This window comes from Hypanus sabinus, chromosome 3 (assembly GCF_030144855.1).
Source record: "Hypanus sabinus isolate sHypSab1 chromosome 3, sHypSab1.hap1, whole genome shotgun sequence".
Taxonomy (NCBI): domain Eukaryota; kingdom Metazoa; phylum Chordata; class Chondrichthyes; order Myliobatiformes; family Dasyatidae; genus Hypanus; species Hypanus sabinus.
The window spans coordinates 161,393,995-161,410,903 of NC_082708.1; the positions used below are offsets into that span (position 1 = coordinate 161,393,995).

The following is a 16,909-nucleotide window of genomic DNA, read 5'->3' on the forward strand; positions in this document are numbered from 1 at the left end:
TGCTACCAGAGGGCCTATAGAATACCCCCAGTAGAGTAACTGCTCCTTTCCTGTTCCCGACTTCCACCCATACTGACTCAAAAGAGGATCCTGCTACATTACCCACCCTTTCTGCAGCTGTAATAGTATCCCTGACTGATAATGCCACCCCTCCCTATCTCTTTTAAAGCACTGAAATCCAGGAATATTGAGAATCCATTCCTACCCTGGTGCTAGCCAAGTCTCTGTAATGGCCACTACATCATAATTCCATGTATGTATCCAAGCTCTCAGTTCATCACCTTTGTTCCTGATGCTTCTTGCATTGAAGTATACACTTCTACCTTACTACCTTTATACCCTTTATTCTGCTGCTCTTTCCTCAAAGCCTCTCTATATGTTAGATCTGGCTTTACTCCATGCACTTCTTTCACTGCTCTATCGCTCCGGGTCCCATCCCCGTTGCAAATTAGTTTAAACCCTCCTGAACCATGCTAGCAAACCTACCAGCAAGGATATTGCTCCCCCTCGAGTTCAGGTGCAACCCATCCAATCTGTACAGGTCCCACCTTCCCCAGAAGAGATCCCAATGGTCCAAAAATCTAAAACCCAGCCCCCTGCACCAACTTCTCAGCCACGCATTCAACTGACATCTCCTCCAATTCTTACCATCACTATCACATAGTACTGGCAGCAACCCTGAGAACGCCACCCTTGAGGTTCTGTTCTTCAGCCTTCTGCCTAGTTCCCGAAACTCACACTTCAGGACCTCATCCCTCTTCCTGCCTATGTCATTGGTCCCAACATGTATCACGACTTCTGGTTGCTTTCCCTCTCGTACCAGGATGTCATGCACCCGGTCAGAGACATCCCGGACCCTGGCACCCGGGAGGCAACAAACCATGCGGGTTTCCTTCTCACGTCCACAAAATCTCCTACCTGCTCCCCTGACTATAGAGTCTCCAATGATGACAGCTCTCCTCTTCTCCATCCCATCCTTCTGCACCACAGGGTCAGACTCAGTGCCAGAGGCCCTGCCACCGTGGCTCACACCTGGTCAGTCGTCCTCGCCAACAGCATCCAGGACGGTAAACTTATTATTCAGGAGAATGGCTACAGGGGTGCTCTGCACTACCTGTCTACTCACCTTCGCTTTCCCCCCTCGGACTGTCACCCAATGACATGCTTCCGGCAGCCTAGGTGTGACTACCTCCCTGTAGCTCTCATCTATGACTGCCTCATTCTCCCTTATGAGTCGAAGGTCATCCAGCTGCTGCTCCAGATTCCTCACACGGTCTGCCAGATCACCCAGCCGCAAGCACGTCTGGCAGATGTGACTCTGCGGGAGAGGGGAGTTCCCCCAAGACTGCCACATCTCACATCTCTATAGATGTGAGATCACATCTCACATACCACATCTCTATAGATCATCAGTGTAAAATCCCATCCTGCTTAATGGCAGTAGGCAGAAGCTGCCTAGAGAAACTACCGAAGCTTCTCACGTGCTCTAATGTGATCATGCAGTCCCATTACGGAGAAAGAGAAGGTCTTGTTCAAGGTTCAAGAGTCAAGATTATTTAATGTCATTTCCACTACACAAGTGTAAAGGAGAATTAAATAATTGTTTCTCTGGATCTGGTGTAGCAGAAAAAAACACAATAAGTGCAAATACATAAGATAGCTTGTATGCACGTACACGGGAAATGATAAAGTAGTGGGGGTGGGGTGAGTTAGTGGATAAAGCTGTCAATCAGCCTTACTGCTTGGGACATCTGGTGGTCCTGGCATGGGTGCAACACAGCCTCCTCCTGAAGGGAGTGGGACAAACAGTCCATGAGCAGGGTGGGTAGCGTCCTTCAAGATATTGCCAGCCTTTTTCTGGCACCTTTCTATATATATGCCTTTGATGACGGGTAGGCTGTTGCCAGAGATACAATGGGCAGTTTGGACTACCTGTTGTAAAAGCCATTGTTGCTACTGGGCACTGTGTAACAGCTCTGCAAACATTTGGAGGATGTATTTTTCCAAACAGACCATGTGAGTGGCAGAGATGTCTTTTACATTGAATGTATTTACAATGACCCCATAAGTGAATTGACTGCTTAAAACTAGGAGTGTAGAGATTGGATGACCCCATGAATGTATAGTCTAAGCCACACCCAGAATGTATAGACAGATGAACCTACACATGTCAACACTGGACAACACTATAAATGTAAAGATACCCATATACTCTTTTGCATTTCTTGTACATATTTTGATGAATAAAGTTTGTTTATGAAATTTATGGAAGAGTTCCAATGTAATACTTGAGAAGTAGAATTAACACAGAGGATTGAAGGGAGTGCTTTGTAAAGAATCAGAATCAGGTTTAATATCACAGGCATAAGTCATGAAATTTGTTGTTATGAGGCAGCAGCCCGATGTAATACATAATAATAAAGTTTGTAAATTACAGTTAGAAGTAAATATAATGTATATAGCAAAAACAAAAAAAGTAGTGAGGTCATGTTCATGAGTTCAGTGTCCATTCAGAAATCAGATGGCAGAGGGGGAAAAGCAATTCCTGAACTGTTGAGTGTGTGTCTTTCGGCTCCTGTACCTCCTCCCTGTGATGGTAGCAATGAGAAGAGGGCACGTTCTGGGTGATGGGGGTCCTTAACGATGAATGCCACCTCTTTGAGGCATCGTTCCTTGAAGAAGTCATGGATGCTGGTGAGGTTCGTGCCCATGATGGAGCTGACTGAGTTTACAACTTTCTGCAGCTTATTTTGATCCTGTGTAGTACCACCCCCACACGCCCCATACCAGAGGGTGAAACAAACAGTTACAATGTTCTTCACAGTACATCTGTAGAAATTTGTGTGTGTCTTTGGTGACATAACAAATCTCTTCAAATTTCTAATGAAATATAGCCACTGTCGTGTTTTCTTTGTAACTGCATGAATGTGTTGGGCTCAGGATAAATCCTCAGAGATGATGGCACCCAGGAACTTGAAGCTGCTCACCCTTTCCACTGCTAATCCCTCAATGAGGACTGGTGAGTGTTTCCTCGTCTTACCTTTTCTGAAGCCCACAATCAGTTCTTTGGTCTTACTGACACTGAGTGCAAGGTTCTTGCTGCGACACCACTCAACCAGCTGATCTGTCTCGCTTCTGTACGTCTCCTCATCATCATCTGAAATTCTGCCAACAGTAGTGGTGTCGTCAGCAAGTTTATGGATGGCATTTGAGCTGTGCCCAGCCTCGCAGTCATGGGTGTAGAAAGAGTAGAGCAGTGGACTAAGCACACATCCCTGAGGTGTGCCAGTATTGATTACAAGACCATATGGTATAGGAGCAGAATTAGGCTATTTGACCCATCGAATCTGCTCTGTCATTTCATCATGGCAATGCAATTTTCCCTCAGCCCCTATTTCTTGCCTTCTCTCCATTTCCCTTCATCTCCTGACCAATCAAGAACCTATCAACCTCTGCCTTAAATATACACAAAAACTTTGCCTCCACAACTCTTTGTAGCAATGAATTCCATAGATTCACCACTCTCTAGCTAAAGATATTCCTCCTCATCTTCGTTCTAAAAGGGTGCCCTCTATTCTGAGGCTGTGTCCTCTAGCCTTAGACTCTCCCAGCACAGGAAAAATCCTCTCGACATCCACTCTATCAAGGCCTTTCACCATTCGATAGGTATGATTATCAGCGAGGTGAAGATATTATTTCCAATCCACGCAGACTGTGATTTTCTGGTGAGGAAGTCAAGGATCCCATTGAAGAGGGAGGTACAGAGGCCCAGGCTTTGTAACTTTTTGATCAGAACTGTAGGAATGATTGTGTTAAACTCTGAGCTGTAGTCAATAAACAGCAACCTGACACAAATATTAGTATTGTCCAGGTGATCCAAGGCCACATAAGAGCCAATGAAATTGTATCTGCTGTAGACCGACTGTGGCAATAGGCAAATTGCAGTGGGTCCAGGTCCTTGCTTAGGCAGGAAAAGGCAGAGTAAAGATCTCAATCTATTGTCTTAACCAAGGCTATGAGACAGTAAAGTGTCTGCTAAACGATGGGGCTATTTCCTTCTTTCAGTTTTAGTTCTGAGAGAGGCTGACTGCAGACAAGCTGTTTTTTTGCAGGCAGTCACCCCACAGCAACTATGAAAGAACAATGTTCCAAGGTGACTCTATGCTCCAATAAAATGTGACCTTCAGGTCCCACATAATCTTCACAAAAACCTAAAGGAATCAATTAAAAATAAGCAAACTGCATAGTTGTCATAGAGTATTATTGCTGATATAGGAATCATAACTGTTCCTGACGGTCCAAGCAGTCCATGAGTCTGGCTGAGAACGCTCACTCCTCCAGACTCTAGGGGAACTGGATGGAGATCTTTCAAAGGGCCAGTACATGCATGAGGGGATGAATGGCCTCCTTCAGTGTTATACCATGATATAATTCCAGTCAATATGAATCTTTAATAATAAAAAGGGAAATAGCTATCACTTGGCAGCTTGGTAATATTTTCTAGTTACCAAGATGCCAAGTTAAAGTCAGATGCGCCTGACCATCTTGATCAGACATTGTAAGTGCTTTGTTAAGCAATATTATTTAGGCTGACAATAGATAATATATTTTCTTTGGATAGACTTGCCTTCTGAAAGTAATTGCTTGTTATTACTTCGTACTTTCCACACAATTGTGGGCCATTTGGCATAGCTTCTCTATGCAGGTGTTTCTGCTTCAGTAATCCATCTCCCACCTCTCTACGAATCAGACCATCAGCCTATCCCTCTATTCCTTTTCACAGAATGAAAGGCTCATTCACCAAACTTGTGTGGCCCCTTGTCTACATGAAGCTCACTGCTCAAGTGGAACCCCATTTCACTGAACAAATACTTTCACTAATAAATAATTTTTGTAATTAATTTATTATTGTCACATGTACTGTGATACAGTAAAAAACCTTGTTTGCCAGCCATCCAGACAGATCATTCCAAATCTGAGGTAGCACGAAGTGAAAACAGTAACAGAGAATTGAGCAGCACACACAGAATGCTTGGGGAGCTTGGCGAGTCGGACAGCATCTATGAATAAACAGTCAACTTCATCAGGACTTAGAGAATTGAGATTTAAAAGAGAAGAACAATGATAACTAATGTAATTAATAGATCAGTTGCAATGAGTCACCATGCCCCAGCACCACCTTGGAGTTTTCTTGTTGTTGGGTCATAATACACGAGTCATCGGGACAAAGCTGCAGCATGGAGTTAAGTCACAGACTTCCTTCTCCCCACATCACTGGGTATGATCTCAGTGGTTGATAGAAAAGTTTGGAAGAGCTGAATGGCCTGTGATCCCTGCCTGCCTCGAACACAGTATTCTTGACCATGCCAATTTTAATTGCTCAACCATCAGCTGCCATGCCTCCTTAAACCATACCTTTTTCACTAACGTCTAACCAGGTGACCAGTATCAAATGTTGATCGATTGCTTTTCTGCAAAGTGTGCTTGATTGCCTTACCTTATTAAAGTGATATGTAAAAGGCCTCTCTATAACTAAAGAGAAAGTGAAAACATTATCATTTATTCTCCAAGGCTCTCTGAGCACAGATGGATGATATGCAGGTCTGTAGCACAATTTTAGGACATAAAGTTAGCATCGTCCGTCCATGAGTAATCCACTATCTCCAGCTTTGCTCTTACAGAGCTGAGGAAGGGCTGCATTGTTAATGGTGCTGTCTTCTAGATGGAACATTAATCCTGCTCTTCAGTGCTGGGAATCCTCCCCAGTGACACAACCAATACTGCGTGTCAGATCTTGCTGTGCCAAAATTAGTCAAACGTCTTCTTATACCACAGTGGTGACAACCCCTTTAAAATACGATGCTGATGTAAAACACTTCCCCAAGGTTATGAAATGTGCTAGAGATGCAAGTCTTTCACTTTGAACATCTGTTAAAAATGCTTGTTCTAAGCTCTTGTTGCGAAAAAATTTCTGTGGTAAACTCCAAACCCGACCCTCCTGTGGATGCCTGATCTAGATACCGATTACCACATGTTCAGCCAATCAGCCTCTCCCTACCAACTGTACCACGTGCAGTTCCATTCCACAGGGCAGTAAGTGCTCAAGGAAGCTCCCTGACAACGAGCCTTTCGCATGACAGCCTGCTGTTCTGCCAGTGAGCGTTGGGGTTGCAAAAACAGTCTACTTGGTACACAGAATCCAAACTCTGTCAACGTTTCAGATCACAAGATTGATCTGGCTCAGATCCAAATTCCAAAACACTCACAAACAGAAGCAAGCTTCATTCTGCTTTTAGAAGCAACATTTCTTTCCATTTGCCAGCCCACAAATCCTTAACTCTTTCTATAGTCCAATCCACAAGAATCTCATCAGTGAAACATGGATATCACAAGGCCATTTCCTCTCATTGTCTTCTATCGTATCTCAAAGGCCCACCCAAAATCCACAGTAAACTTGATTCTCAGAGCTTGATTAACACAAAATTAACAGTGTTTGCCTTTACTAACGTACAAGTTACCCAGTGATGTGGGAGAGGGAAGGAGCCTGATTATCAGCTAGGAGTACTTGTCTCATTAAAGCAGTAATCCATTGATCACCCCTAAAGACAAAAGAAACAGAGGCAGCTGTGAATTGTATGGCCCATTAAGTCTGCCCTCATCTTGCGCTATATAACCCAACCCCATGTCCAAATATTGATTGATGCTAGCCTTCGAAACACTCAGTAACCCCCAACTCTAAAAGCATGGACCCAAGTTCTGAACTCTCCTTTAAACAGGGTATGTCAGCTCCATGCCTGGCCTGTCAACACTGCTCAGAACTTGAATCGCAATGAGATCAGCCACTGTTGCTCTGATCCCTGGTGGTCCAAGAACTAACCTGACTGAATCTTTTCTGCAAGCATCCTTCTCAACCCAGGAGTTAATCTAGTCATGTCTCCTCATTCCAATTCCTAGACTCCAAAGCAATCCTAAAGGACTGACAACCATTCTTTTCAACCTCAGAAGCTGGTGAGGAGGTGTCCTTAAGCAGTCATTTGAGATACAGTGAGACCTTTAAAATGATTGAGATGTTCAATTAGGTTCCCAATTCCAAAGGTGTTATTGGCCTTTTACCTGGAACCTTGTTCTGGGATATGGAGCTATTCCCTGCAGTGAAGAATGAGGAGATCTTCAGCCCACTTTGATCATGCCAGCCATCATTCACCCACCTCTACAAATCCTATTTACCAGCACTTGGTCCATAGCCTTCTATGCCTTGGTGATGTAATGTTCATTTCGATTCCACAAGTCAACAGCGCATGCAATCTCACTGGCTCACCACTCAGCTTTGGGGCGCCTATACAGTGCCGTTGGCTGCTGTTTACCAATTACAGCTCAGTGTTCAACACCATTATCCCCTCACTACTAATTAACAAGCATCGAACACTTGGGCCTCTGTACCTCCCTCTGCAACTGGATCCTTGATTTCTTCATTGGGAGACCACAGTCAATGCTGTTCAGTAACAACGTCTCTTCCTCACTGAAATCAACCCAGATGCACCTCAAGGATGCATGCTTAGCCCACTGGTCTATTCTCGGCACACTCATGACTGTGTGGCTAGGCATAACTCAAATGTCATCTAGAAATTCAACAACACCACTATTGACAGAATCTCAGAGGGCGATGAGGAGGTGTACAGGAGTGAGTTAGATCTGATGGTAGAATGGTGTTGCAATAACTCCCTCGCACCCAATGTTAGCAAGACCAAGGAATTGACTGTGGACTTCAGAAAGGTGATGTCATGATGAAAGGCACATGCCACTCATCATTAAGGAAAGGGTGAACAGCTTCGAGTTCCTGGGCAACAGCGTCTCAGAGAATCCACCCAGACAGGGCCCATCACGTTGATGTAATTATGAACAAGGCACGCCAGCGGCTATACTTCATTAGGAGTTTGAGGAGATTTGCTATGTCACCAAAGATACTTGCAAATTTCTGTAGACGTAGCGTGGAGAGCATTCTAACTGGTTACATCATCGCCTGGTATGGAGACTCCATTGTGTAGGATCAGAAGAGGCTGCAGAGGATTGTAATTGAGTCAGTACCTTCACGGGAGCAGCCCTCACCACCCTCAAGGACACATTTAAAAGGTGGTGCCTCAAGAAGGCAGTTTCTATCAGTAAGGAAGCTCACCATCCAGGAAGAGGTACAGGACACGGAAGACACACACTCAATATGTTAATCAGGTTTCTGAACAGTCTATGAACAATATTTCATTATTCCCCTTTTTCACTATTTATTTTTCTCATTTACAGTATTTTTAGGTCTTGCCACAAAACAAATTTCATGACATATGTCAGTGATAGTAAACTTGATTCTGGCTTATTAAATGTGAGAATCTCTGTGGTGCCACTTCTTCAAGCATTGTGCTCCAGACTTAAACTACCCTCTAGGGAAAAAATAACATACTACTTCGATCCCCTCTCAACTCCTATCGCTTACCCTGAACCCGTGCCTCATATCTGCCTGCACTACCCTTTCAGACCCCAGCATGAGAGTCCTCTATTCTCAGTTTAAGATTAAAATTTTGAGTTATTGATCTCTCTGCAAGGGAGAACGGTTCTTCCCAAACCCTGCCCCATTGCTTCTCTGCTCCCTCCCCAGCCCCTCCAACCTCAGGTTCATCTCCTCTATTCCAGGTCACCCACCAGCTCGCCAACCTTACCTCACCACTGAAGTTCTCCAGCCCTTGTAAATCCCTCCAGAGCTGTCACATCTACCCTGAAATGGTGTATCCACAAATGAACACAGTTCTGGTCTAATGTAAAATGCTTTCATTGCAGTCAATGCTGTTTAAAGTGTTTTCTAAATATAGAGAACAAAGTATTCCTCAAGTAATGAACTTTTCATTTGATTCTAATCTTTAAACTTGTAAAGATTGCTGAGACAACACAGTGCCTACACCCTGAACTTTCAGAGAATCTCCACAGAATTACCTAAGAGACTTTTAGGAAGGTTACCTAAGAGTTGTTTCCTTGTGATGCCACTTTATTCTAGTGAATTTATGAGGCCTCTTTTCTGACTGTGCGTCCAATGTGCAATGGTGCTCCATTCTACAAGGAGCTCATTTACTTAAAACCTTTGAATTGAAAGGCATCAGGCTATAAAAATCTGATTTATTGTCCAAGGTTTTCTCCAAAAGGAACATTTTCTTTTGATAACCATATTACACAGTCTACAGAGAGTGTGCTCAGTCTTTGAGTCCAGTATCTGAAATTAGAAGGCACTGATCATCAAAATTGTCAACACCAGCATGCCTACCACAACAAAGGCAAGTGATAGTCATGTAAATGAGAGTCCCATCCCTAACACTACATCACTATCCCTGCCCCTTGCATTAGTTAGCCCAAAAACTCAGCATTAACCACATGCAATCTGTAAACATCAGGCCATTACCTAAATAGTCACATCTTCAGTTTTCAATATATTCACATCCGTAACTAGTACAAAGCTATACCCAGTGACTGTAGCGCATGAACCAGCTCCTTTACTGAAAATTCCAAGACAAGGCAAGTCATATATCCCACAGTTATTCAGCACATTTGGAAGCAAGTCGAACCCAATATTGCGGAGCCAGACAAGTTCTTCTGAAAACCGCAAGTTCTGGAAACACTTAGCACATCAGACTGCATCTCTGGAGCGTTTCCAGCATTTTGTGTTTCTCGTTCATATTTCCAGCATTGGCACTTCGTTGACTTTCAGGAGCTTTTCAGTGCAGGTAGCCTGACCCCAGCTGCAACCTGCTTGGCTTATCACACAGCTCTTGTCAGTGCCAGAACAACAGGCTCAAGTCTCTGGTAACTCGACCCAAGCTGGTTCCTTCGCATTAGCACTGACACAAGTTGGAGCTACTACTGGGGGAGGTGGTAGGAACAGTTGTTAGACCAGAATCCTGAATGAAATGGTTCAGTGCAACAATCCCACAACAGTACCTCAACAGCAAGATCTCCCGGTATCCCAGGGAGTACCTGTGGTGAACTACATATACCTGTCTGGACACGACCCTCTGCTGACTGCTCCTGTGGCTCCTCCCACAGACCCCTGTATAAAGGCGGTTGGAGGCACTGCTCCCCCCTCAGTCTCCAGGATGTTGTGTGGTGATTTCTTGCAGCTAATACAAGCCAATCATTTGCCTCCCATCTCCGAGAGTTGTTGACAGTGCATCAATACCATCTTTCACCAAAACAGACTGGCAATTCTCCGCCCCACATAGGGGAAGGATGAACAGATTAGGACTTTATTTCCCAGAGCACAGGAGAATGAGGGGAGATTTTTAAATTATGAGGGTATAGATAGGGTGAATATATGTAGGCTTTTTTCCACTCAGGATGGGTGAGATTAGAACCAGAGGTCATAGGTTTAGGGTGAAAAGTGAAATATTTAAGGGGAATTGGAGGAGGGGCAAATCTTTGTCACTCAGAGGGTGGTGTGAGTGTGGACGAACTGCTAGCAGAAATGGTGAATGAGAGGTCAATTGCAACATTTGAGAGAAGATTGTATATGTCCATGGATGAGAGAGGGATGGAGGGCAGGTAGATAGACCAGACTGACATGGACTAGGTGGGCTGAAGGGTCTGTTTCTGTTCACTAGAGCTCTATGATTTTCATCTCAGATTAGAGATTTTACTGAATCTTGTAATGATCTGTCCATCAGGGTGAGAGATCAACCATAACAAAGAAGATCCCTAACTGGTTGGCAATTCAGCTTCAAAGCCAATATCAAACCTCAGTGGCTGTTACCAAGTTGACAACCAAGGCACACAATAAAAATTGAGTAGTAACAATTTCTATCTAAATTGGCAACACTGATGTTAAATTGCCACAGAATAAAGTGGTGATGGTGGTGAGGTAAAGCTGCCACTCAGTGTTAGACCAGGTTTAACATTCAATTACAGTCCCTGTTGAAGACGATGAGTAGAGCTTCTTCTTAATCAAGCGGAACCCGGGACTAAGTTTCAGTGCTTGCCTGAACCCAGGGGTAAAACAGGTACCAATGAAAAAGAAATCTCGGAGAACAGGCCATATGCTGCTGTCCTCCTTAAGAATCAAAGTCAATTCAAAAGTTGGAACAACAGTGGAGTCATAAACAATGTGGTCTAACTTTCTGCACATGCTCTCAATCTCCACCATCACATAGACGACGGATCCACGCAGACCACAAGGCTCGTTGGAGGCAAGGCACAGCATGTCCCTGGCTATCTTGCTGATCATTTTCTCAGGAACCAGAACTTCGGAGCAGTGCAGCTTAGTCTTCTTAGCTCTGGACAGGCAGTTTTCGAGGAGCTTGACCAAGTACTGGCATCGCTGTTCTTCCTCGTTTAAAGTGTAATCAGTGGGCTCGTGATCCCAGTAACTGAGTTCTGCAGAAATAAAGTGAAAAATGTTTGTGTGAAGATGAATTCTAGAGATCTGCCACAACAAAAGATCTAGAAAGCACAGGTTCTGAAATGAAAACAGAGATTGCTAGAACCGTCAGCATCTGTGGAGAAAGAAAGAGAGTCAATGTATAAGGTCATAGACGTTCTATTGGCCTGAAATATCGGCAATTTGAAATTTTAACTCTGTTCCACACCTACCTACTGTGCTGACTATTTCCAGCAATAGCAGTTTTTACTTCAGACTACAGCATCTGCTGTTTTCTGCTTTCAACTTGATGTTGTTAGTTGGAAATTTGACTCTAATACAGGGCTGACAGAGGGTTGCACTGTTGGAGAGATGGTGCTGCATTGTCAGACGTGTGCCTTCCAATGAGAGGACAAACTGAGGCCCAATCTCCCTCTCGGGTGGATGTGAAAAATAAAATATTATTCAACAATATAGGAGAGAAGGAGGGAGGGATGTTCTACTGGCTCAGCTTGCTTAGCTCACACGTAAAACATTACTTAATTACCGTTCTGTGCAGAAACTAGTTACCATGTTGGCTAAATTACAGGATTGCTTTCACTTGCCCAAGTATCTAAGGCTGGAATATTTTGTGTTTCTTGAGTCTGTGTGTGGGATTCTAATGTTCACATCATCCAGTCCTGTAAGAAGTCAAGTGCTTCACAAAGTGCTCCCACCTCACCCACAATAAACACCTTTTCAATTCCACGCTGGTTTCTCAGGCTGTCATTTGAAATGGAAGATAACTTGCTTCCTCGCTTGATGAAGGGTCTTGGCCCGAAACACTAACTGTTCATTCCCCTCCATAGATGCTGCCTGACTTACAGAGCTTCTCCAGCACATTATATGTGTTATTCAAGATTTCTAGCATCTGCAAAATCTCTTGTGGTCCTCTCCTATTCTGTGAGCTTGGAGGTGACTGACAACCTGTTCTCAATGTTCCTTCACCGCTGAGTGACCCTGGGCTGAAGGTAACTGAGGAGCCTATGGGAATGTTGTTCTTGAAGGCTTTGAACACACAACCTGAACCTTTTCCTCAGTTGGCCTGGTGATCTGTCCTGGGAAGAGCTCGCAGCTAAGAATGGACAGGGCCACAGCCCAACTAAAGAACAATGCCTCGGCAACAGGCGGTATTCCTGCTTAAGCCTAAATCCAACAGTGGGGACTTCTGTCACAACCATGTTATCCACATCAAAGCAAAGGAGGAACTACCAGGAACCTCAGGAATATCGCCAATCTATCTTCCAGAAAGGAGTCAAATTAAACTGTGGCAATGACTGATGGGTCTCCTGCTGTTTGTCAGGGGGAAAATCATCACCAGGGTCCTCCTCCCACCACCACCACTCCCAATTACCACAGATTTGTCCCTGGGCAACAGTATAGATTCTGTCCATCAGAGGCACAAAGGATGTGGTCTTCACCGCCCAGCACAACACCTCCAGGAGAAATGGCCAGAGAAGGACAAACACTCTATGTGACACTTTCTGACCTTGACTGGGGTGGGAGGGAGACAGTGAAACATATTCCTCCAATACAGCTGCCCACAGACAAACCTCAATTTAATGCAGGCTTCATGTCGACATACAAGGGGAAGTCCACCATAGAGCCAACCCTGTTGTTGAACAAGGAAAAGCTCCATCCACCAACAATCATTTCCAATCCTCTGGCTGCAATGAGACTTTCCAAGGTGAGTACCTCTGGATGTCTGGCTGTCGGGGAGAGGTTCAATAAGGATCAACCGGTTGGGGTGTGCCACCTTGAGGGCATCTGAGTGTTAGGGGGGGATTCAGCTGGATGGTGTCAGACTGGATGGTGTCATACAGCATGGAACCAGGCTCTCCAGCCTGACCAATTCAGACTCAGATTCATTTGCCACATGTACATTGAAACACACAGTAAAATGCATTGTTTGCATTAATGCCCAGCACACCCAAGGATGTGCCCGGGGCAGCTTGTAAGCATCACCATCCATTCCAACATCACCATAGCATGCCCATAATCCAGTCCATGCTGCACGAGGTTCCCATCTAAATTGTTGCTATTTGTCTGCATTTGGCCCATATCTTCTAAGTCATTCCTATCCACCTACCTGTCCAAGTACCTCTTAAATGCTGTTGCTGTACCTGCCTCAACCACTTTACAGGGGTGTCCAGTTGTTGTGATAAATCACCCAAGACCAAATTAGCTGAGTGTCGGAAACAACCGCTGACTGGGTGGAAGTGAACAGGAGAACTACCATCAGAAAAGCCAATGCTACACTCATAGAAAGTTTCAACAGTCTCACCAAAACATAAACCAGACACTTTAGGCATTTAAAAAAATTAAAGCAGGAGGTGGGAACTCCAGCCAGGGCTCCCAACATTGTCCAGCCAGTGTTGGCCACAACTGTCCAGCCAGGGCTCCCAACATTGTCCAGCCAGTGTTGGCCACTACTGTCCAGCCAGGACTCACAACATTGTCCAGACAGTGTTGGCCACTACTGTCCAGCCAGGACTCACAACATTGTCCAGACAGTGTTGGCCACTACTGTCCAGCCAGGACTCACAACATTGTCCAGCCAGTGTTGGCCACTACTGTCCAGCCAGGACTCACAACATTGTCCAGCCAGTGTTGGCCACTACTGTCCAGCCAGGACTCACAACATTGTCCAGACAGCACCTTTCTGTGCTGAAAGTACATTTAGCAGAGGAACAAGAGGTTCTACAGATGCTGGGAATCTGGGTCAACACAGAAAAAAACTGCAGGCGAATCTCGGGAGAGGGGGTAGTCAGGAAGCATCTATGGAGAGAAATAAAGAGTCAGTGTTTCAGGTCGAGTTAGACACGAAGGCACGGGTTCAGTGGGGCTGGCTTAGCAGAGAAGAGGACCATGGCAAGTGGGTGGGGAAGATAGTCTGTGCAAGAGAAGACAGGGTGAGGGGCAGTGTGACATGGGGCAGGGATGCTTGGGGAAGCATGTGAGATGGGGAGAAGGTAGAAGGAGTGGCAGGCGTGGGCTGAGGTGACTGGTTGGGTTTAAATTCATGGTCATAGGGGTTTAGGGTTGACAACAAAGGAGATTTGGGTTGGGGGATTGTTGGTGTGTTAGGGTGGGTATATGGTGATGGAGTCTGAGAGTGGGGAGGAGGGGGCTGAGGTGATGCTGATGGGTAGGGTAGGTGATCAGTTAGTGATGATGGGAACATCGTGGGACGAGGAAAAAGTCAAGAGGTGCCTGGGGTTTCCGAGGCAAGTTGGGGTTCGGTTGGGATAATGGAGGTTGGGAGTGAGAGGAAGCGCGATGGTAGTGGAGGTGGTGAGGGGGTAAGGCGGGGTGACGAGGGAGGATCGGTCATGGGGTGATTGCAACCCCAGCACAGGTCTGCCGCTCACCTCCATACCCCCCCCCCCAAGAGGGTCAGTGGAAGACGGGCATGCTTGTCTTTCACTCACCCGGAGCTCCGCCGACCGCAGCCCTCCGCCCGCCGCCCGCCACCATCCTGATCTCCGAGAACTCAAAGCGGCTCCACCCCCTCCAGTTCTCCCAACGCCTACCTCGGTTCGACTCTGCCCGCGACCACTCACTACCGCCGCCTCCTCCTCCTCCCCCCCGCACACCGTCACTACCCCTCCCTCTCCCACTACTTCTCACTGTCACTCACTCGATCACTTTCCCTCTCACTATCAATCGCTCTCTCACACTCACTCTTTCTCACCCATTTTCGTTCACTGCCTCTACCCTTCTCTCTCACTCTTTCTCACTGTCACTCTCCTCCCGTGTTACACACTGTCTCACTCTTCCAGCATCAGATACTTTCTCTTTCCGACATTATCCCACCCCACCCTCTGTCATTCTCTCTCCTCTCGCTTTCCCGGTTCTCTAAAGTCTAAATTGCAACATGCCGAGGATACAACAAATGGATACAAGTAACTGACCAATCACAGACCCTACTCATAGCTTGGCTCTGCCCCATTCGTTGCCTGCCCTGAGATAGAACAAATACAGCGTAGCGACTGGTTCAGCCTTTTACCGGCTGCGGCCAATCACGCTGGAGGATTCTGCCCCGCCCCTCCCCCGATTGGCCGTCAGGGCGAAGCTGGCAGCGGGCCAGCGGGAGTATCTTTGCCAGGGAAAGAATGGCCCTCGGTTGTAAGAGAGACGGTCTCTGGTGGGTGTAAGAGAATGGTGCAGGGGGGGTGGAGGGCTGGAGTGGGGAGAGCCCAGCCAAGGCGGTTGAGCAAAGCGGCCCGGCGAGATGGTGGAGTGCGGAGGAATTCTTACACTCCCATCTCGGCGAAATACTTATTTATATCTTCATTTCTCACTCAGTACCTGAGCACGACTGGCAGAGACAGCATTCAGCGCTTGTCTCCAGTTGTCCTTCAGGAGTGGTGGTGATACACCTGCTGGAATCTTTGCCGACCTTCTCGCGAAGGTAGCCCCAATATTCCAGGGTTTACACTCCTGGGCAGCAGGCTACAGTCCCTGTGACGGATTGGATTTCTGCCTTTCCTCCCACATCCAAAAACATGCGGGTTGCTGGATTAATTAGCTGCTGTAAGTTACCCCTATTGTGTGGGTGAGAGATAGAACCCGTAGGGAGTTGGTGGGAACGTCGGGAGAATGAAAAGGGGTTTGTGTAGGACTGGTCTAAATGGCTGGCTGATGGTTGGCTCAGACTCCAAGTCCCATCGACAAGGACAGAACAGTGCTACATTTACGTGTCAGGATGGTGTGTGCCTTGGAGGGGAACCTGCAGATGTTTCCCAGCATCTGACGCATTTGACCATCTTCATGGCCAAGGTCATGGGTCTGAGGATTGCAGTCATAGTAGCCTTAATGAACTGAGAATTGAAGATCCTACAACCACATTACACAGCCCACTGAGGGGCTGCTGGCTAAACAGGCAAATTTATCTGGGATGGTAGGTAGATAGAGAAATACTTTATTGATCCCAAAGGAAATGTCACGGTACCATTACCAGTACACAGATAGAAATATTAGAAGAGAAGTAGAAATAATAAAAAATAAGTTTCCACAGTCTGACAGGAGGGGGTAATCACTCCCCCAGCTATGGGTTGACTCATTATAGAGCCTAATGGCGGAGGGTAAGAATGACCTCATTTTGCGCTCTTTGAAGCAGCTCTTTAATGTTTGTTTAGTGTTGTTGGAGATGCCTCCCTATCAATAGGGAGTGCCCTGACTTGGCCTTGTAGACAGTGGACAGACTTTAAGCTGGCAGGAGGTGAGTAATTTACCAACCCCTGACATGCTCCTGTACCCACGCTGGCAGGTCTGTTTCAGTTGTGATTAGCACATGGATGATTTCCCAGAATTTTGACGATGGGTGACTCTTTGATGGTAATGACGTCGGATGTCAAGTGCAGTGATCAGACTCTCTCTCTCGTGTTGGAGGTGATCATCGGCCAACACTTCTGCAGTGTGACTGTCAATGGCCACATTGGCCTGGACGTTGTCCAGGTCTTGATGCATACAGGCATGACATTT

General features: G+C 46.0%; 1 protein-coding gene across 1 annotated transcript; it reads right to left on the reverse strand.

Annotated features, from left to right (window-relative positions):
* Window positions 1-9,136: 9,136 nt before the first annotated feature.
* LOC132391838 (DNA damage-inducible transcript 4-like protein) lies at window positions 9,137-15,289 on the reverse strand. The gene is made up of 2 exons (XM_059965509.1): window positions 14,854-15,289; window positions 9,137-11,400 (listed from the first exon to the last, which is right to left on the reverse strand). The coding sequence occupies exons 1-2, from the start codon at window positions 14,897-14,899 to the stop codon at window positions 10,919-10,921; spliced, it is 528 nt and encodes a 175-aa protein (XP_059821492.1). The 5' UTR covers window positions 14,900-15,289; the 3' UTR covers window positions 9,137-10,918.
* Window positions 15,290-16,909: the final 1,620 nt, after the last annotated feature.